The sequence below is a fragment of the Coloeus monedula genome, assembly GCF_965178545.1.
Source record: "Coloeus monedula genome assembly, chromosome: 4".
NCBI classification, from domain to species: domain Eukaryota; kingdom Metazoa; phylum Chordata; class Aves; order Passeriformes; family Corvidae; genus Coloeus; species Coloeus monedula.
In genome coordinates this window covers 64948744-64971578 of record NC_138784.1, presented here as the reverse complement: position 1 = coordinate 64971578, position 22835 = coordinate 64948744, and the positions used below count along the sequence as shown (strand labels likewise).

General features: G+C 38.0%; 1 protein-coding gene across 2 annotated transcripts in view; it reads left to right on the top strand.

The window, feature by feature from the left end:
* Nucleotides 1-22835, top strand: part of MAGI2 (membrane associated guanylate kinase, WW and PDZ domain containing 2) — a gene marked incomplete at both ends in the record, with an annotated part of 715368 nt that overhangs the window by 459033 nt on the left and 233500 nt on the right. For both annotated transcript variants that reach the window (XM_082279816.1, XM_082279815.1), the window contains 2 exons: nucleotides 10574-10789; nucleotides 18767-18980. In XM_082279816.1, the coding sequence (XP_082135942.1) occupies nucleotides 10574-10789; nucleotides 18767-18980 (430 nt within the window). The remainder of the gene's footprint in view (nucleotides 1-10573; nucleotides 10790-18766; nucleotides 18981-22835) is intronic.

Sequence of the window (22835 nt, the reverse complement as noted above, 5' to 3'; positions counted from 1 at the left end):
TGTAAGAGTAGCCTTTTCAAGAGTTATGTCTAGATTTTTCACTTCTGGTACACTGTGCTCAGCAGAAGATCAAATTATGAAAGTTAAAGGTCATTTCATATTTGCAGGTGGTTGTGATGCCTTTTTCTGATCTTAAAATCAAGAGTCAAACACGGTTAGAGGGGGAAAAGGGATTTTACCTTGGTATTTTTTTTAAGGATCCTTAGGTGCACACATCCAGGTCAAGTGCACCGAAATGCACACCACAATGCACACCCCCAAAAGATCTGGTATAACATTATAGGTTTTACTAATTAGCAGATCTATCCAAGATTCCCCAATGAGAGGCTCAACTGAGCCCCCCTCCCCAAGGAACCTTCCCCTGGATGGTTCTATCTTCGTTTACAGAATGTGTTCTGGAGAGGACCTTGGTGTCTGGGGCACACTGATCCCTAGCTACAAAGCTTCTAAAATGTTTGGTCTCTCAGTTTGACAAACAAGTCCAAGAATGTAGGCAAAAAGTACTAAGAATACAGAAGTTGTAAAAAGGTATAACAGGGGTATAAAAGAAAAGGCAAAAAATCTTCATGGCATCAGCTGGGAGATGTGTGATGATGTGCAGTGTGTGCAGCACACTGCGGCATCTGATAAGCAGCACTCTCTGTTCTAGGCCATTATCTAAAACTGATGTGTTCTGCTCCTCAGAAAGAAGTACAAACTTGAAGAATATTTGGGAGAAATAAGGTCAGGACCTTAATCTTAGTGGAATCTTAAAGCAAGATAGTTCCCTCTCTGTAGCCACCTTCACCTGGACTTAACACGGGATGGTTTATAGTTACTTTATCTGAAAGGTATTTACACCTTCAACCCATGGGATTCCCACATCTGACAGGAGAACTGTTATTTCCCAGCTGTGAGAGATTTAGTGCTCAAGAGGATTTTATCTGTTCACATGGTTTGGTCTTGGTAGAAATTGAAGGGATGATGAAAACAGTTCAGGCAGTACCTGATTTTGTAAAGGTGAAATTGTTCTTTCTACTTGCTTCTTGTACTCTTACACAGAGCTTTAGGGATTAATCTTGCATAGGTGCCTAAACTTGTAGATGGGAAAGCAGCTAAAACATTAATTAGCAAAATCTAAGGAACACAGAGTATTTATAGGATAAAGCCACCCTAGTACTTAAAAAGGTGGGAGAAAGAAAAAGAATAATTAAGAGGAAAAGCAGCTATGTAAAATGGAACTATGGAAACAGTGATGAAAAAAACTTAGAAGTCTGAACTCTCTTAAATACACTAAAGTGTAAAGTGATATCTCTGAGGAAAATATATTTTTAAAAATGAGAACTAACTTATGTACGCCTTAATTTGGGGGTCTTCAAAATTTCTGAAAATCAGAATTGTTTAATAACAATTGTTATGCCCTATGCATATCTGGTGTACTCTATCACCACCTTAATTTTGCAAAAGTTCATTTGCTACTGATATTTATCTTGAAAAATACCAATTAATAAATATTAATAAATACCAATTAATAAATAAAAACCAAACGCATTTATCCTTGCTTATACAGTCTTCCCCAGTCTGTATGCAAAAGTGATGTCCTTATTGGGGGCAGTTGGCATCCAATAGTAAGAGAACAGCAGTTTTGTCATGTTGGAAGGTTTGACAGCCCGTCTTGTCTCCATTTCTGTATTTGTGAATTTAGAAACTTCCTCTGCTGTTGCATTCACTGGGGGCCAGAACACTCTTGGGCAAAAATCCACAGCTATAATTAGTGATTTAATTTTAATGTAGATGAATAGACAATCCTGAAGCCAGTAATTAAAATGTCATTACTTGACACAGAAGTTAGTATATTTGCCTAATGTCTGTTAGCAGAAGCTGCGGAGACCAGCCCAAATGAGAATTTTGCCTGGGGAAGAGGCACAGCAACTCAAGGCATCAAAACCTCCCCTGCCCCTGGGAAACAGCTGGACAGCCCCTGCCAGAAAACGGTGAAGTGTTTTTTGGGAATGTACAGGCAATAACTCTGACCCCTCTGTTCTAGCAGAATCCTGGGGTGTCCAGAAAGTATTTCTTTCGAGTAACTTGATTTATAGCCTAAGCCAAATGCAGTTAGGAAATAGCAAGGGGAGAAAAAACAGACTTTGTAACAAGTAGCCTTGGGGATGTCTGTATCCAACAAGTATGGAATTAGTTCTGTGTATCATGTGTAACTCATTCAGACAGCGTTCCCAGAGTAAATAAATTTTAATCTGTATTTTTAATTCAGACTTTAATTTAACAGCAAGTCTCAGAGAACTAAGAAATCTGGATTCAGAGGCTTAGTTTAATGAAAGAAGAGCAAAGACATCTCTGGGATCTTCAGTCTTCTGTCAAAAATAAACTAAAAGTAGCCACAAAGAGAAATGAAAAGTAGCCGCAAACATCATAGTAAAGTATAATTTTACATGTGAATATTTCAGAGAAAACAATAGAAGTTAAAAGCTGTTGTTGAAAAACATAATTGCGAATCTATGTTTAATAACTTTTTTTATCTAAATTCTGGGAGATCTGAACTATGACCTTTCCTATTTCTTTGCCATTTTAATGATACAAGCTCGTGAGTAAAAATATTATCAATGTAAATCTAAAATCTAAAGGCTTCAGAAGGTTTCATTTTTTAATTTCACTTTGTTTGGAGTCACAGTAAGAGTTCTGCAACTTTAATCCATCAAGCAGCTTTGCAAAACCATCATGAAAATGTATGAACCCAAGAACAAAATCTACTCACCCAACCTTACAGCAATGATTAAAAAAAGCCCTAATTATAGTATAGTCACCCATCAAAATAAATTGCTCAGGGTGAGTGGGTAAAAAGAAGTTTGCTAGACTTCCTTAAGGAGGTGGTAATTGTCTTGGATTTTGTTAAAATACATCACTAATTATGTTTTAACAAAGTCTATGTACTCTTTTCCTCTTTAGTAATTTTATAAGACGGTTGTAAGAATACTGAGAAAGGGATTTTTCAGTTTTAGAATATTCTATACTTGTGTGTTTTTACTGAAGAACAAAACAGACATACAAAAAATGCTCTTAATTACATATACAGACAATCAGAAATGTTAGAATAAAGTGATTTCATAAGAAGATGGCAATCAACTGGACATACTTCTATGGCAAAGTTATGTGTGAGCACAGTGAAGTGAGAGCATGGTGGTTCTACATGGTTCATGGAAGTCCACAGAATCTTCATTTAAGAATTCCTTTCTGTCTTTGACATCCATTGCATGCAAATGATGCTCAGGAAAGTGGTTGAATCACCATTCCAGAAAGCGTTCAATAAATTTGTAGTTGTGGCACTCAGGGACATGGTTTAGAGGTGAACATGGCAGTGCTGTGTTAACAGTTATATTGATGATCTTAGAGGTCTTTTCCAGTCTTTAAAATTCAGTGATTCTAATGCTAAATCCTTCAGAGAAGATGTCTGCAGCCCATATTCCTGGGATGTGTTGACCAGGAAAACTTCAGACAAAATTTGAAAGACTACCACCCACATATGATCTTACCCTGCTGGTTATACTGCCATTGTGTTGAGCCTGTCCTAAACAATACCAAAACCATGGGTTTGTTTTCTTGCTGTCTTCTAGAGGTTAGCAGAAGCCTATGCTTAAACTTCCACCCAAAGAACGCACAGGGTGTGGACTCCATATGGCAGCAGCCTTGAGCCTGATGTCCCAGGGCTTGCAGGCTTGGGATCGCCATAGATGGAGATTTTTTTTTTAGCCACTTCGTGGATGACTGCTTTACTTAATACCAATTAAATACTCCATCAGTTAAACACTTAAAGCTAGGCAGGGTGAATATAGGCCATAATAATTCATTTGTAGACTCCAAAGCCGGTTAAGTCAAAAAATAAATATCTTGTTATTAAAAGACCATTGATTTTCATAGAATCATAGAATAGTTTGAGTTGAAAAGGATTTTTAATGGTCATCTAGTCCAACCCCCTTTAATGAGCAGGGACATCTTCAGCTAGATCAGGTTCCTCAGAGCCTTGTCCAAGTTGACCTTGAATGTTTCCAGGGGTGGGACATCCATTACCTCTCTGGAAAACTTCTTCCAGTGTTTCAACATCCTTCCAATAAAAAAATGCCTATTATCGAGTTTGAATCTATCCTCTTTTACTTTAAAAAAACCCTCCTGCTGTTGCAACAGGTCTTTCTAAAAAGTCATCCTTATAAGCCCCCTTTAGGCACTGAATGGCCACAATAAGGTCTCCCTGGAGTCCTCTCTTCTCCAAGATGAACAACCCCAACTCTCAGCCTGTCCTCATAGGAGTGGTGCATCATTTTAGTGTCTCTCCTTTGGACTTCTCCAACAAGTCCATGTCTTGTGCTGAAAATCCTAGAGGTGGATGCAGCACTGCAGGTGCTGCATGAGAGCAAAGCAGAGGGGCAGAATCCCCTCCCTTGCCCTGCTGGCCATGCTGGTTTGGATGCAGCCAAGACACTGGTTTTCTGGGCTGCGGGTGCACATGGCCAAGTCATGTCCAGATTTTCTCCTACCAGCACCTCCAAGTCCTTCTCAGCAGGGCTGCTCTCAGTCTGTTCATCCCCAGCCTGTGTTGACACCGGGGCTGCCCCACCCCCGGGGCAGCACCTTGCAGTTGGCCTTACTAAACCTCATGAGATTCCCATGAGCCCACTTCTGGACCTTGTCCAGGTCCCTTTGGATGGCATCCTGTTGTTCAGGTGAATCAACCAAACCACTCAGCTTGGTGTCATCTGCAAACTTGCTGAGAGTGCACACAGTCCCACTGGTGATGACACTGATGAAGATATTAAATACTAGTTCTTCCCAGTATGGACCCCTGAGGGACGCCACTTGTCACCAGTCTTCATCTGGATACTGATTATAAACAGACATAAATTATGAACAGATGCTTCTTGTTGCATGCAGTAGGCTTCTAGTCTTAAATAAATGCAGCCATCTTCTTTTAATCAAATAATAAAATATTCATATTTGTTCACATTATTATTTTATTGAAAATTAAGCTAATTTCTGCCTACCTAAAACTCTCTATACCATTTTAGTCCATTACATTTCCATATGTACTTGTTTGTGAACTGTTAAAATATCAAATGTAACTCAAATCTAGGCCACAATTAGACTTCAGAATACTTCCCCCTAATTTATTATCAATAGTGAGTGATCACAAAAGCAAATATGTAGATGTTTAACATTCATCATAACATTTGCAGTTATTGTTCTCAAAACTGGAAAATAAGGTTTGTCTTTCATTTCCTAGAGTTGTGGCTGACTCACGCAATTTTGACTGATACTTCAGCAATTCAAAGCTGTATAAACAAAAAAGACAGATCAATCTAAATGAGGGTGCTGAATAAGCAGAGGCAGGTGTGTATTTGTAGCTGGGTATTGTTTCATCCCACTCTAAAAATAAGTGTGAAAAGGAATGTGTCTGCTCTGGGCTCAGAATGTGAGTCACACCATAGCTGGAAGTATTCATGCTAAAAGCTTCTGGCTCTGGCACACCTTTTACTTCTGTGTGGTTGTTCATTTTTACTATAATTTCCTAATTCCTCAGCACTACTTGTAACTTTCCATAACACATTTTTAAACAAAGAGTTTTCAGTTTCTTAGATAAGATCAGTGGAGCTTCAGGAGCAAAGGATGTTCTCAGCAATGACCCCCTTCCTTCACAGCCTGATGGCTCAGGCTGGCCTGGCCCAGGAGCTAAAGGAGCACGTGCTCCTCCACAGCCTGGAGTGCAGACCTGGCACAAAGCCTTTCCTCTCCCTTCTCTGTTCAGAAGGATGGCAAGTGGAGATGTCCACTCTATGCTGCATTTTGGCTCTTTCCTCACAGAAAGGGAGAGGACCTGGGAAGGCCAGGCAGAGGAAAATGCATGTAGGTCAGTCCCTGCAATGGAGCACGAAGTAGAGCACAACATGGGAGACAAATTTATAACTGTGCCCAGTAACTGGGATCACTGGGTGTCGAGCACATCAGTGTAGGCATTGTCAGGACATCTTGTTATCATTTCAGCATGGTGGTTTTCCTGCTTCTTTACTACCACTCAAATGCTCTGTCTTTTTTCTTCCACAAGGGCTTACCTTTTCTCAGGGAGCAACTTAGGGTATTGCTTCATCATCAAACACTTTATCGATAAAAGTCTTACTTCTTCCTGACATAGGTGAGCTAAGGTTAAGGAAAAAAATAGTAAACTGTTTTGTCCTCCTTATTTCCCCTTTTTTCTGCTTCTTGTGACTTTCTGTCTTCCTGATATGGTCTCTGTCATCAGAGAAAGCCTACCCAGTAATTTGTCTGACTCTTCCTTGCAGAATCAGGTTGCTGATGAGGGTTCATACAGCTCAGGAGCGGCAAGGGATACTTGGTAATTGTCACTGTGCCATGGCAGCCAAGCCACTTCGGCAGCCAAATCAAATAGGTTAGGCCAGACCATCTTCAGTGTTCAGCTGCACTCAGAACCAGCTGGGAGCACTGAAGCAATCAGGAGCAGCAGCCAGATGGATTAAGCAGTGGTGCTTTTTCTGCACTGCCTGTCTGCTTTGATTCAGGCCCAGCACAAAGACCTTCACTTAGGCTTAAACTGATCTCTTGACTGTGCAGCGGTGGCAGGTAAGTATACACACATTTTTTTGAGTACAACAAGGAGGGACCTGAGTAATAGAGCAGCTGCACTTAGTCAAATCGAGGGAAAATGTCTCTACCAGTGCCCCTTGGCAGATGTTAAGGCATAAAATGCAAGAACAGGGAAGGTATGCAGCGTTCCATTCTGCACTCCATCAATCTGATTGTATGGGACTCTTGATTCAGAATTTGTACCTTGACATTTAACAGGCTTTCATGGTCTTTTTCATCTATGACTTTGTATAAGTGCTTTTTGACTGCATTTATGATAATGGCAGCATCTGACAGTGAGTGCCACTATTCTCTTACGCTGTGTGAAAAAAAAAAACCACTTCTTTTGCTTGTTTAAAGCTGCTAATTTCATTGGGCATCCTCTTGTTCTTATGTAGTGGGAAGCCAAGCAGCCATTCATTGATTTTCTAGGCACTTTCCCAGGGTTCTCCTGTTTTTATACATATCTGCCATATCCCCCTTCAGCTGTCCCATTTCCAAGCTGAAAACTCAAAATCAATTTAAGCAGTTCCAAGCTTTAATTGCCCTTCTTTAGTTCCCCTATGTAATTTTTGAGAGGCAAGTACCAGAACAGCAGGCAGTATACAAAAGAGAGGGTACTATGTAGTTTTGTATAGTGCTATAAAGGTGTTGTCTGTTTTGTGCTCCATTCATTTTTTAAAAAAACTCCTAACTGCTGTTTTTTCTGACTGCCAATGAGCATGGGATTTATGTTTTCTTCTAGTAAGCTTTCCTTTTTTTCTTTTTTCTTTTTCTTTTTTTTTTCTTTTTTTCTTTTTTTTTCTTTTTTTTTCTTTTTTTTTCCTTTTTTTAAATAATTCCTTTTTAAAAATTAAGTACAGTTGAAATTATTTATTTGGTGTTCCTTTTGTACCTACAGGAAAATAAATTTCAGTACCTTATGATTTGTGTTTCAACAATAACCTGTTGAACCAGCCCTGACCTTGCTCAGGGAAGATGAAAAACATCAGAGATTTTCCAAACTTCATGGCAACAAAAGTTACTGTTTTTAAATATTTAGTCTCTATATTTTGCCTAGATATGACATTTGCCAAGGTTTTATGAGAGTCTCCCATTAGCTCTAATGTCCTAACTCTTAAATAAGGAATTTTAAGACACTGAGAACCTCTTCTTGATAAAAGACACAGTTTACATTGATTCTAATTTTTCTGTAATGGAGCATAGCTCCGTCATTGAAATTACTGGATCTCTCATCCTATATATTTTTTCCATTGGAGTTTAACTAATTATTTTGTGAACACTGATTGTATATATGTGTATAGTTTCTTATTTTTATTTGCAGTGTTTTTGCGTATTTTTGAATTAAAGGTATAAATCAAAAGGTAGGTAGTAATTAATAATGTAAAACTCACTTTTAAATTAATGGTTACTGGATCATTGAAGTGTTACATTAAAGGACAGAAGTTGGAAATTATACAGCATTTCTAGTTTGAAATTAAATTAGTTACATCCTCTTTGGCTCCTGATCTTACAAGTGCATTTTTTCTTATATTTTTATATATGTGATATTCACTGATATTTTTTTTTTAGTGCATTTTATCTGTCTCTCACTAATGCATACAGTCAGTCAAAGTGAAAAAGTGTCCAATATTTTAAAATAACATGAGAGTATCCTTCAGTTAAAACACCTCATCTACTATTCAGGATATTAGCATTACTGCTAATTACTACTGCACTCAATTTTGTATGACAATGACAAAACTAGAAACAAAGCAAAAAATGTCAGGGTACTGCACTTTTAGTTTCACAGTTTGTGTCACACTGGTACTATATGCCTGGGATATATCTGCTGATATTTATGGAATCAGTGGAAATCAGTGCATATTTGACAAGTTTTGTGAAGCTTGAGGCCTCTGAAGCACTGATTGAGACTGGTAAAATGGCTTAGGCTGGGGAGTTTTTTTAATTGAGGAATCCTTTTTTCAAAATATGTGTAATTTCAGACATACAATCTCACCAATAAAGGTAACATGATCTTAGAGCAATACACAAGTAGATTTCCAAGTGAGCACTGTTGGTTTTCAGATACTCTCAAAGTAGCCCCTACTGTCAGATCTTAGAAATTTGACTGTGACCAGATCTGATTTTGACATTTTTTGGAGGTGCAGTTTTGTGAGTGGATCAATGTAGATTTCCTTTTCCCCCCTTAGACCCCAAATCCTGCTCCTCTGCTCTAACTCCAGCAGTCAGAGAGAGGTCCCACAGTCACCCCTACAGAGCCACAGCTCACTGCCCTACTGGGGCTCTGGGTTAAACCTGCTGCCATTTCACAAAATCCAAAGAAAATCTGTGGTGAGTCAAAGTTTCATTCAAACATCCCTAAGCCCAGAGTGACTATGAGTGTCATTTAACGCAGGACATTTTTACTGTGTATTGCAATTACAGAAACATCTGTTATTAATATTTTTTTGCTACACTGCTGTGAAAATTTCATTGAGTATTCAGTAGTTGCAAGGCTTTTCAGTTACTTACCTGTATTGAGGTGGTCATGTGGCTGAACATTGTAAATCCTTGGAAACAGACAGGAATACAACTACCAGTAGTAATTTTTGCTCTGCCTGCAATATGTATTTTATGATAGTTTACTGTGCATGTATAACATATGCATTTATTTTTGTCATGCCTGTATATGGTTACGAAAATTTTGTCAGTTGCTACTGCTGTTTGATCATACAGAAGTCATAAATGTGGGACAAGACATTAAAAAATGGTCATAAGGTCTACAAATATTTTCATCAGCTTGATATCCTTACACAGGTACACCTTTTGGGGGGGTGGGGAGGGGGAGAGGTGGGAGGGGGGAGGTTTCTTAGACCTGGACAGTATTTTTAGTTTCCCATAATGACTGCTGTAAATCTACTTTTAAAATATCTTGTTCATTGCACTTCAGTGCAGCTTACAGATGAAAAAAGGATAACTGCATAAATAGCATGTTTTCATCTTTATGTCTTATATTACTATGTTTCTTTCTAGAAAGCACATGATTTTAAAAATATTATTTAATTATATTACTGTTCCTATTTTTGGCTATGTTTTTATGACAAATTTGCTGTATCAGTAAGACACCAATTTTGAGATCAGATGTGCTGAAAATTCAAACATACAGATACTGATAGATAAGATGGAGCCATGGTCCATCTAATCTAATAATCCTTTTGACAGAAAGTAGATGACTCAGAGGAAGTTGCCAGAAATTTCATGAGAAACAACTAGAGGGTAATCTGCCAGCCACCTTGAGTCTTCTCAGAATTCCTTAGTACTTTGAGATAATCTTAAGACCTAAAGCATAAGGTTTCAACTTTCTTTGAAAATATATTAACATTAACTATTCAAATTTTGATCTTGTGAATAGCAAAAATTTGACAACTATGAAAAACAAGATAGTGAGTGTTGCTGAAAACTGCAAATCTCTGAATCATTGGATGATTATTTACTTTCTAAGCAGGTGAGATAATTTGAGGGAGTGAAAATTACATAACATAATAAATAATCAATATTCTTATCATGATTTTGATCCATAAGAAACTCTTGTTTTGTGGCATAAATGTTGTAAAACTAATTTGTCCTAACTAATGGTTTGAAATAAGAGAACAGCTCTGGTATGCTGCCTATTTGTCAGGTTTTTGGATGAGAGAAATGTAAACTTAACCTGTTATAGTTTCAAAAATTGTTAATAATATACATGTTTGTGAGCATAATTGGATCTCTTGTGATACCACTAAGAAAATTAATTGCCATTTCATGAAAGGTAAATATTCAATTTCGCAGAAAACATTTTGAACTATTCTTTATATTAGCTGGTGAGCCAGATCCTACCTCACACATCCATTAATCTAAGACAAAAGAAGCAGCAGCAGCCTGTGTATTTCTGCACTCTTATGTGTTATTCCTTTTCTTTTCTTTGCAGACAACTATTACGGCACTCCGAAGCCTCCAGCAGAACCGGCTCCGTTGCTGTTAAATGTGACAGACCAGATCCTCCCAGGTGCCACTCCCGGGGCTGAAGGCAAACGTAAAAGGAATAAGTCTGTGAGCAATATGGAGAAGACAGGCATTGAACCACCAGAGGAAGAAGAGGAAGAAAGACCTGTGGTCAATGGAAATGACGTGACAGTAACACCAGGTCTGTTCTTCCTTCTTACTTTGCAGTGAGTTTCTGTTATTCAGAGTTCTCAGTTACCTCCTTCTGCAGTGAGAATATGCATGTTCAGGTAAGGATGTTCTTGCAAGAGTGAAAGGCAGGAATCCTGAATATTAGGATTTCTCTGAAGCCTGAAAAAAATTACTTAATCTGTATTTTGGGGAGTCATCTCACTTGCCTCAGCTACTGTAAAGATTTCTGTCTCTGAACTAGTCCCTTTGAACCATATGTATAGACCAAGGAGAAAAACACCTTCTTTCTGAGTATGGATTGTGACCTGGTTTAGATTTCTAGGTTAGGAAATCAATCACAAGTGCCTGTTCCTCTCCGTTGACTATAGAGGGAGTCTAGAGAACTGCAATTTGGTCAGATGAGTAGTTTCTGTGTTTCAAGCCTTCTTGTTCTCAAATGGTGACACTCACAAGATTGTTCAGCATTTATGAAATGAACTTTTGTAAATTGTTATGAAGAGTTAGCAATATTGTGGGAGTCTGAAGTCACCACATTAATAAAGTTGTGGCAGTGCCACTGAAACTTAGCTGGCAGTAGTATCTGGAGGACCTATTTTCAGGAATGTTTCAGAGCCTGCATAAAGCTGATAAGGGTTTCAGATGTCTAGTCCTAAAAGACAATTGTTGTTTTATTCCTTGGATCACAGTGCTTCAGAAAAGAAGGGAGTCCATGTAGACTGGTATCTTTAGCGAGAGCACTCCAGCCTTTTTTGAAGCAGGTAATCAGCTTCCCCCTCAACCTTTCAGCAAGACAATACTTTGCAGATCTTAATATTTCTTATCCTGAAATAGAATTTAAGAAATTATTTTGTTGTTGTTCATATAGAAAATTTAAGAATTCAGCTTTTTATGTCTTTCTGAGAAATAATGCTGTGAATCCTTTTTGGTAAACTTAGAAATTCAGAAACAGATCACTGAAGTAGAAGTCTATAGTGACAATTATATGGATGAGAAGATAAAATGAAATATTGCAAGTTCTCTAAATGTATACATTACTGTGAAACAAAGTATATCTATTACCTAATCCTCTATGCTCTGTTGAAGGATTTTCATACTGCAGAGTCTATATATACCTTTCTAATTCCTGCTTCATTACAAAGCATATCGAATTTGATATCTTCCCATCCAGTATGATTTTGCTCATATTTTTCTTTAGCTGTTGCCTAACATTACATATAAGGGAACATTCCTGTGCAGAATCCATCCTTTTCTGTGAGAGGTGTACAGGAGCAGTGGGGTGAGAGTGGGTGTGGTTCTTCCCCTTGGCTCTCCAAAGGGCTGCAGTATTGTTCCCTGGCCACTGCCATCACATGCTGGACGAGCCTTGCTCATCCCTTCCACACAGATTGCATCTGTTGGCGTTGCTCTGACACTTCGTGCCTTTCCTACACAGCTAAGCAGGAAAGGATGAAGCCCAGAGATCCTTACATAAAACATCAGCACTGCCGCTGTTGCCAGGATACTTCCACAGTGAAAGAGGCAAAGGCAGGATTTGGTCTCTGATGTGTATTGTAGAAATCATTAGAAATACCATTCTTTGTAGTTATTCAAAATGTGCCACATAACAGACCATTGCTGAGGAGCAATTTCCAGGACAATATATGTTTCAGCTCCAAGTGGATCAAGAGCCAATATTTACCTGTCTTTTTCCTTGAATTCTACACCTATAATTTGCTTCTCCCAGGCAAATTCCATGTGAACAATGACTAGGCAGCACCCAAGAAGCAGGCACTGGCATGTGCTGTGTAACAAAATGAAATACATAAGCATGGGTGTAAGACACCCCCCCATCTTCCCCCTCCTCTTCCCCCCAGAGTAATTCCTGTCAGTGTGGCCAGCAGAACAAGCAGTGCCTGTGTTGGCTCTCATGGTTTCATAAGCAGGGTTTTGTTGTTCAGTTACACTGATTGAGGACTTTGGGGATTGTAGCAAAGCAGCTCTGTACATACATGCTGTGTTGCCTTTGTTGGGCAGTGTGGCTCCCACAGACCCTGTTACTGCAGTCATTTTCTCTGCGAGCTGACAGAGGCTTAGTCACTTCTAAAATGTCAGTGCATTTGTAGTTTGTGTCTTTAAACAATCAGGAAAACCAGACTATGTTAATTAATTTATTTATTTTTAAACTCTTGGTGGTGAGAGCATTTTAGTTTTTATAAAGAATCAGCAAAGGTAGGACATTTGTTATTGCCAATTCTTTTAGAAAGTGTGTTCTATTTTGAATACTTCACTTCCAGGAGGAGGCTTTTATCAATTATAAGACTCTTGGGACATCTGAAACATTGATTCATTTTTTATAGATGCTCAGCAATTTAATGGCTTATTTACTGCATATCCAAGCCTGTCAACTCAAAGGACTGCTCTAACACATAGGACTACTAGTTTGAAATAACAACAAATCTAAGATGAATCTGAAGAAAAGAACCCATCCTTATCAGACCGATTAAGTGATATCTGTGGTTACAGAGATCTGTGTGCTTTTGGTCTGAATTTTCAGGCAACTTTTCAGTGTCTGTTGGCATAATCTGTGCAAGTGTTGAGCTTCAGCAATTTTTCATTAATACCTTCCGTATGCCTTTCTCCGTGTCCATCAGATTTCTCTGAGACAGTTGTATATGGACAAAGTGAGCATAATTGTCTGCTCAATGTGTTTATTCTTTCTGATTTTTGTCACCTGTCTTCAGCCCAGAAGCCACCAGGAATCCTTCTCAGTGCTTTGGGATGGGGCTTTTGGCCATTTTAGGATGGAGCATTCTCAGTCCTTCATCCTGGATCAAGTTCTCTCAGGACAAAATAGTATGATTTGGGAGATGGGATTTGTCTCATCCAGTTTTAGTAAGTTATGTGCCTAAATGCCTTACTTTTTTGTTTGAGCTATTTGTCTCTGCTCTCTTACTATAAAATAAGAAGAAGAAATTCCAAAGAGTAAGAGAACATAGATACACATTTTAGGGATCATGTCTACAATTTAAAATTATTAATTCAGCCTACAGATACAGAAGAGCTTAAATGGCTAAATTTAAATGAAGAATCTTGCTATTTTCCAAGAAATATATGAGAGACATAATCTATAGATTAACTGTTAAAATGGGTAAGATTAGACTTAGTATTTGGTTTCTTACACTTAGTGCAATTGTCTGCATTACTGGGCGAGACATATTGCACCTGAGAAAACTTTCCTAATGGACACAGTGTTGAAATTAAGGATTTCTGCAAAATTGATGCATTGACTAAATAGGTAAAAAGAGACCTGATCAAATTGTAACCCAAAACTTGTCAGACATTCAGTGTTTACTGCTGTCACTGTTTATGTCTGCAAAGAATTGAGTCGGTCTCCTTCACAACCAGCATCAGTACTTGACACTGTTGGTCAAGTCACATTTGCTTCCCACTGCTGACTGATGAAGTGTTCATCATCCAAACTCCAGAAGAATCACTTTAACATTGAAGGCATGCTTATGTGTGTGCATTATTCTGACAGTACTTGAGCAATGATAAGTTGCACCCAGAGAATAAAGTTCTGTCAGGCTCAAATTAATTGAGGGGTAAGATATGACATCAAGTTTCAAAATTATCATTCCAGACCTTAAGAGTGAACAAAAGACCAGAGTCCCAATGCTGTCAATCACCATGCAAGGTGCACTAGTCCCAGGCAACATGCTGAGTTTATTGTTTTATTATTGCACAGCAAAGACAGCCAGAGGCATAAAAACAACATACATAGCTTCTGAGAGCCATGAGATTTTAAAACATACAAAAGTTGGTATCCATTGATTTTTCTTGGTGTGTTCTTTATACTCAATTTACCACAGCTAAGTCACATCCTGTGACCCACAGAATGCCCTGTGCTCACCGTCTCCATGACTCCTGCTTTCCTTGCCCAGGTCAGCTCCTGGTTTTCACTGTGTCAGGAGTCAGAGGGAGCAGTGCCTCCATACAAAAGCACCAAGCCCTGAATATGGCTCCAGCTCTGTGGGAAAGGGAGCAGCTCCAAGGCTGCAAAGTGGTGTCTTCACAAGAAAGTACATACACGTATACAGGCAAACATGAGTTGAACTACTATTGTATCCAACAGTTGTTTAAAAAGGATGGACTCTTTCCTGTACAGAATTTAAGAAATTAGCCATTTGATACAACAAGGGTATAAAGATGTGAAATATTATTCAGAACTGTTAAAACCACCCCATAAATTACTATTTAATTTTTTTTTTCCTGCTGATATTCCTTAGGTTATATGAGTTGGTACTTTCAAATGAAGAGAATAAGTTTTCAAACTTCCCTACATGAATAATCTGCAGCATTAAAAATAAATGAATAAAGTGATATGGTCCTTTTACATATTTAGATGGCCAATTTCAAGAATTAGACTGTAAATAATAGAAAAATTTAAAGTGCAAGCAACAGCATTGATGAAAAATGCTGAGACTATGACAGCATAACTACTAGTTTGCCAGGGTTTTTTTAAATGGTCACCATATTGACTACAAAATTATAAAGAATGTGTCATATCAACATATATCAGTAATATTTTAACTGCTGGTATTTGAAGCTGGGTATGACAGAGTTGGGGTATTTAAAGATAGTTATTTTAACATAAACATTATCTTGTTCTCAAAGAACTTTGTATTCCACATATGCAATAGTTTGCTGGTGCTTTACTGGTGTCTATTCTGTCACTTCTCAGGACACTCTTGAGAAACTGTGTTAATCTGATTTTGAAGACTGAACCATCTAATCTGTTTTGTAGTGAGACAGAAGCTCTAGTAGGCTATTTCAATTTCAATTGATTGGGGTTTTTTAGTGACAAAAATACTTACAGGCTAATGTTGTGGTACAATTTTAGGCTCTTTTTTACATCACATATTCCAAAGGAAAATATTTGTACTCACCATGCAATACAGTCACGTTGCAAATTTTGTTTGTACATTCAAGATGCTGCTAATTTTTAACTAGAAGTCAATTTTTGGGGTTTTTTTATCAAATCAAAAATTATAGATGGATATCTATTAGCAGAAGGAAAACCAGTGAGGTGAATATCTACCTTACATGGAGTATAGGAATGATAGCTGCATATAACAGAAGATGAGATGACACCATAGAGCTTTCAGATAAGTGTGACTAGGATGTCCACTGTGTAAAGACTACAGTTATTAAATGGCATTAGGCAATTCTATCTTAATTGCTTGGGTTCTAGTCATCATGATGTCTTCTCCATTATGAAAGTAACCTATTAAAAGGTAATGATCCAATAATTAATTATTCATGAGATTGGCTTTAAAATAATTATATTTTAAGTTGCTAAATATAAACATCAGGTTCTTTTTTCCCCTGCTGTATTTTGATAGCAATCTCTGTCTTAGAAAAACTCAGAATATTTCTTCTAATCCTCAGGGCTAAATTTTCACCTTTTTTTTCTGTCATCATGATGGCTGGAATTTGTTAATATTGTTATTGAAAATCACGAATCTGACCTCTTCAGACCTGTTGAAAATAAGATCTTGAGGGAGAACACATATTAGAGATATCCTGGTAAAATCCCAGGACACAGTAGTGTCACCCCATCTGCACTCTGTCAGACCAACTGGCTGATCAATAGTCATTGTGTGTGATGCACCTATGCCCCAAATGAATCTGCCATGTGACCTTATGCCTTATATTCAGTTTAATCTGTATGTCTTCCTTCCTGTGGTAGAAATGTGGTCAAGGCTGCAGGCAGCCCCAGGAATACAACTCACAGACCTGTTAATAATGCTTGAAACAGATGAGGACTTTTGCTTTGCAGAGATAAGAACAAAACACCCCAAAAATTTATCAGCAATTATTACATTGTCCTGTTCTCAGGGGAAGTGGAGGCCATATATCTTCTCTGCTTTACAGGAATATTTACATATTTGAAAATGGTACAGACAGATAGATTCATGTTTCCAAACAGCATAAAATGATTGTAATTCCACATAGTTCAAGCATGAGTTAAGATGTAGCAACACGAGCTTCACGTGGATGTAGAGCTGTAGATCACAACTGTGTTCAAGGTTGAATTTGTGATTTTTTTCATGGTATTCTGAAGGGTTGTACATGTCAGTGTCAAAAGTATTTTTTAAGATCACGAAAGCTGTGTCTACCATTTATCCCCAAGAAGCAGCACCTTTTACTATGTCATGTAAAGAAAAAAAAGATTAGTTTGACACAATTTCTTCATGAAAAAATTCTTGACAAATATTTGTGACCTCTTAAGAGTTTACATGTAGGTGGTTTGATTGTTACTTAAAATCCTTCCAGGAATTAAAAAGAGAAAGATGGTGCAGTTAGAGTTTCATGGGTCTTCCTCCTCTTTTTCTACAAAAAGGACAAAAAGGCCTAATTGAGCAAATCATTTCAAAGGGAACATAGGTACTCAGAAATTAAGAATATAAAATTATCTAAAAACCTAAATCATAGATACTTTGCTGAAACCAGGATTGTGTTTGTCCTTTCCAAGTTTCTTTTCCCCATGAAGTCTAGAAGGTTTTTCCATTACTATCCATGTGTCTGCTTACCTGGTGCTCTCTGTACCCTAGGTTCCATTTCATCCAGCTCAGCCAGTTGAGAACATCTGGTTCATCTGAGTTTCACCTGACCTGTTCTCTGCTCACTCCACCTTCTTTAGCCCTATTGCTGATGTTAATTATGTTAGTCATTTAATCACAGGTGATTTTTTTTGTAGTAGTGGCTGAGGCAAAAAGAGCACTAATTGCTTTGGGGTTCTTATGCATCATAAACTATTAGCTTTCTTTCCTTCCCAAATAGTAGAGTGAGTCTGCTTTTGGTATTATTATTATTATTGCACTTACAGAAGGTTTTCTTTTTACACCTAATGTCCTGGCTGTTTCCCACTTTCTAGACTGACAGTTCTGTTTTGCTTTTAGATGCCCATGTTGTTTTTCTGTGTTCGTCCTTAATGATTTAATCTAGTTTTCACATTTTGTACAATTCTGTCTCAAGTAATGGATCATTACAGTCATGACTTAATTAAAATTATCTTTGATTATGCTTACTATTTTTCTTTTCAATTAGAAAAATTTGTACTTGCATCCTTAGTATTGTTTATTTAATCTTTACTTGTCCTCCTAAACTTTTTCTCTCTTACCATTGCTTGCCATAATATCAGATTTATTGATTCTGTAAGTTTATTAAAATCTGGACCTTTATAGACAGTTTTTGTTACTTTTTTGTTGCCCTTCTTTCTTGCTGTTGTAAGCATCACTAATTAGAATGTTTCACCCAAGTTGTCTTCCACCTTCCTACACGTTTCACAAAGGCGTCTGCATAGTTACGTGCTCTGGGTGCACTGTTAGATCATTTAATAAATTGTCATCTTCTTGAACTTTTCTGTAGACTACATTGTTGACATGTTGAAGCATTTGGCATTGGCTGTGGGAAACTAAGCTTCCTACAGGTTGTATCAGCAATGAAAACCACTTTCTATATGGTTAATATATTGCTATGAGTTCATGGATGTCATTGGTTTATTTGATAGATGGATACAGATAAAGCAATTGGTGCATATACTTTTTTTTACTTGAAAAGAATCTGTAGTTTGTGGTAAAACAGCAGGATAGTTGTTTTATGTGTGTATAGTTTGAAAAGTTAAGACATTAGACAGTAGAGCTGCTGGATATGAAGCTGCCTTCTGCTCAGTGTTTACTGCTAGTCTGGAAGGACTCCTGAGACAGAATGAGCCAGAACTCTTTATTAGTTTCTTGTTTCAGTTTGGTTTTATTGCTTTATTTCCTTTCATTGTGTTTCAAATAAAATGCATCATCAGAGGGGCCCTTATGGAAACCAAACAGAATTTTTCTCTTTCTCAGAGAGAATCTTTTCTCTCTGACTTGCCTTTCACAGAGACTTACACCCAGTAAATTCTTCACCATTACTTGGATATCCAAAACCTGTAGTTTTTCTTCTCTTGTAGAATCAAGTGAACATGAAGAGAAGAGTACAGCTGTCACGGGTGAGGTATCTGCCACCCAGCCTTGTCCTGCACCAGGATATGGTCAGCCTGAAGAAGCAAAGGAGGATATGGATGTAACAAAACAGACTAAACCTGAAGAGAATGATGACTTGGGCCCACTGCCTGATAACTGGGAAATGGCTTATACAGAAAAGGGGGAAGTCTACTTTATTGAGTAAGTCTTGTTTCCTCTATTTTTAATAGCACTATTGTATTTAACTGGGTGGGGAAATGGTTTGTACGGTGAAGTGCAGCTTTGCACTCCTCATTAAAACAGCAGGAATGTTCTGGCTGTCAGGGCTCCTGAGGGCTGGTGGCAACTCCTGCATTAGTGATTTAGATGGAAGCCTGCTGGGTTTTAAGATAGGTAACTGGCCTGCTGACTTTGATGGCAGGAATTAAAGCTTTTGTTTCTTCTGTTGAAAGCAAGGCCTTTCTGCTTTTCTGGTGCTTTCTGCTGGGAAAGTAACACAATTGCTGGCTTTTTCCTTCCTTATGTGAACAGAGGTGGAGAGCATGACGCTTTTTGCTAGTTAAAGGAAAGAAAAATGAGTGGACTAAAAACTAGCTAATGAACAGTAGAGGGAGACCATGCTATATATGGAAATAGTAAAATAAATGAGTGGACTATAAGGAGAATTAGTTATGTGTAGAAACTTTTCTGTGCTGGTAGATTATACATACCTGTTACTAATTAGTAAACTCATCGAAGTAATGGATATGAAAGTTCTTTATGCTCTGTGTATTCTCATTAAGCTATTAGAGAGCATCCAAAGGAGGGCCACAAGGATGGTGAGGGGTCTGGAGGGGAAGCCTTATGAAGTGGAGCTGAGGTCACTTGGTTTGTTCAGCCTGAGGAAGAGGAGACTGGAGGGAGAATTCAGTGCAGTCTGCAGCTTCCTCATAAGGGGAAGAGGAGGGGTAGACACTGATTTCTTCACTCTTGTGACCAGGGACAAGACTCAAGGAAATGGCCTGAAGCTGAGTCAAGGGAACGTTTAGATTGGATATTAGGAAAAAGTGTTTCACCCGGAGCGTGGCTGGGAACTGAAACAGGCTCCCCAGGAAAGTGCTCACAGCACCAGGCCTGACAGAGTTAAGAGGGTTTGGACAATGCTCTCAGGCACAGGGTGTGATTGGAATGTCCTGCATAGGGGCAGGAGTTGGGCTTGATGATCTTGATGGATCCATTCCAACTCAGCACATTCTATGATTCTGTGATTATTATACGTTACCAGAAAAAAAAAAAACAAAGCAAATGTCTGAGTTGGCATAACATTGTGTTCCACAAAAGAAAAAAGAGAATGGAAAAACCAACATTTTCATCAGGAGAGCTCTACTATAGAGGTAGAAGTAGCATTTATGTTTGCTTTGTGGAATTGCCTCAGTTTGGAGCATTATCTGTTATTCTGATTATTAGTAAGTAAAAATAACATTTTGTGGTGTCAATTCTGCTTTAAGTCCTGTATTTAATGTAAAATGTTGTGACTATCACATGAAGTGTAAACAAATGTTAAGAATAAAGTTTGTGCATGGGGCTTTTTAATGAACACTGGCATGACCAACTATAGCTTCTGGCATATACAAGGCTGAAAATAGCAGTAACTATTAAAATATAAGTGTCTTTGCTGAAAAGGGCAAAAATATGCTTATTCTAGAAAAAGAATAATTAATATAACTTTGCCCAAGCAAGCAGAGTAGAACTAGAGTGACCTCAGGGCTAGCTGAAACCCTTTTTTCCTTCTTACCTTACTCCCAGATTTAATTTTTCTGCACATATTGAATGCTCTGAAAGAAAGCAGACTGAATTATATGGCACTTTTATTTTACTTGTAACAAAAACCTGTGATACCTTTGGGGGCTGGGGGAAGGGATGATGGGTAGATCACTAATATACCAAACTGTGAGAGTAGTAAATACTGCAGGAGGTAATTTAATAGAAAATAAATATATATTTTGTAACGAATACAGTGAATGCAAATAGCCCTGATGCTCTACAGAGCAGCCATTGCACTCCTCAAATTCCTTTGATGTTACAGCTTACTTCCTTTCCTGGAAATGCTCTGGTTTACACTGCAGTTCTGACAATGCTCATCATTCACTTCCACTAAATGAATGTTATGCAAAGCAAAGAAATCAATCAGAGGTGCAGACTGGATAGAAGGGCTGTTGTAAGGACTTCTTGCTTTTGGGATTGTATTGTTGAACAATGTATTCGCAAAAAAAGTGCAATTTCACATTTGTAAAAACACTAGATTATTTACTAGAATCCTAGCAAAGGAGCAACTCACTGATCATTTGAGTTTTCACATTGCACAGCCTTTGCAGGGTTAAGTAGGAATGTAATGCTGTGGGGATGCTGTTAAATTGCCTCTTTGTTTACAAGTCACTTTGGTTAATGGCATGAAGAGACTCCATTTGCTTTCACAAAAAAACGGAAAGATAAAAAGACAACAAAAACCTATTTGTCTAACAACATCTCCCTGAACAGTAGTAAAGATTGTACTAGATTATTAAATAATAGATGAAAAACAAACATTTTTAAAGTGTACATCACAATGAGTGGGAAAAAAAGACAGACTAGGCAGCATCTTTTATTGCTTTATTTGAGGATCTTGTGAATTGTGCCTTTAAACACTAAAGCCTTCTAGCAGCACATGGTCTCAAGTTCCAGGTTGTCGCAGGTACACCCAAAGGTCTTAGATTTCATGACAGCATTTTCATTCATTCACGTCAAACTAACCTCTAAAATTCGTGCGTGATCTCACTTATCAAAACTGCCATCAGAATAATGTGGCAGATTTACAGTGAGAGAGGAAGTGACTTCATAAGGGGAGAGATAATTGTCTATAGACAGGACTATTTATTTGTTAATCATTAATGGTTCAGTTAGCATTTTGTAAAGCACAGTAGAAGGAATTTCTTCTCCCTCAAGGACTACAAAGATGAAAAAAATTATCATCTACCAGACACTGAATGATTCAAAAGATGGTTGTATTTTAGAGCATGCCTTGATCTGTTTCTTCCTTTCTTTCCCTTTTCAACATAGGTGCATGACCTTATGTTTACCTGTTTTAGCATTCACAGACCGAACAAGAGCATCTCTTCTTGCAACATAATACTTACCACTGTTTTTCAGGAAGATCTACATTTCTTGGGCTGTTTCCAGCCTTACATATGAATCTGAATTTTCAAATAAAGGCACACACTACACAAATAGGACTCCATCTCTTACATTTGGTTTCACTGAGAACATATGCTAATGAGAATATGCAATAATTAACAGACTGTATATAAATTGGAATACCATCAAAAAACCTTCCAGTTTTGCTCCTTCTTTCCTGCTTTAAATGTGGCTGGTAAGAGTGGCATATTTTGGCATGCTTAAATAAATTATAGTCACCACTCACTTTTTTAGCTTTTCCCTTTCCCAGGGATAAGGAAAGGCTGTGGTTCTCCACAGCCTTCAGACCTTGCCTTGCCAACAACTCTCAAACCACATACTAGAGACCCAAACTTGTGTTGTGCTCCTCAAGTCAGCAGATGCTGGTTGTGTTGGATCCAAGCATCAGTGTTTGCTGTGTTGGTCCAGTGCAATGCTGAAGGGAATAAAAAAGGACCGAGATTCTTGGGGTGTGTGCTATCATGTGCAGTCAGGCTGAAACGTGGCCCTCACCCAACTATCCAGCTCCATCCCATTGCATTGTATATGCAACTGTCCTGTACAGTTGGCTACACATTTTAATACTTTTTTATAAAAGGCAGAATTGGATTTCTCTTTCTGTCCAGCCTTCTCTCCACATATAGGCAGCAGAACTCTGTAAGGGGTGCAGGGACAGTAGGACATGAAACCTAAAGTCAACCTATTGGACTCCATACTGTTCAAAAGCATATATGGTTTCCTTTGCTTGTATTATATTAATTGTTTTCTTAGGGGATAAAAATCTAGAATAAGTGCAAACTGCTGTAAAACATCTTTAAAGGGTCATCTTTTTTGACTTGTGCTGATGATTTTTAGGAGAATGTGGCC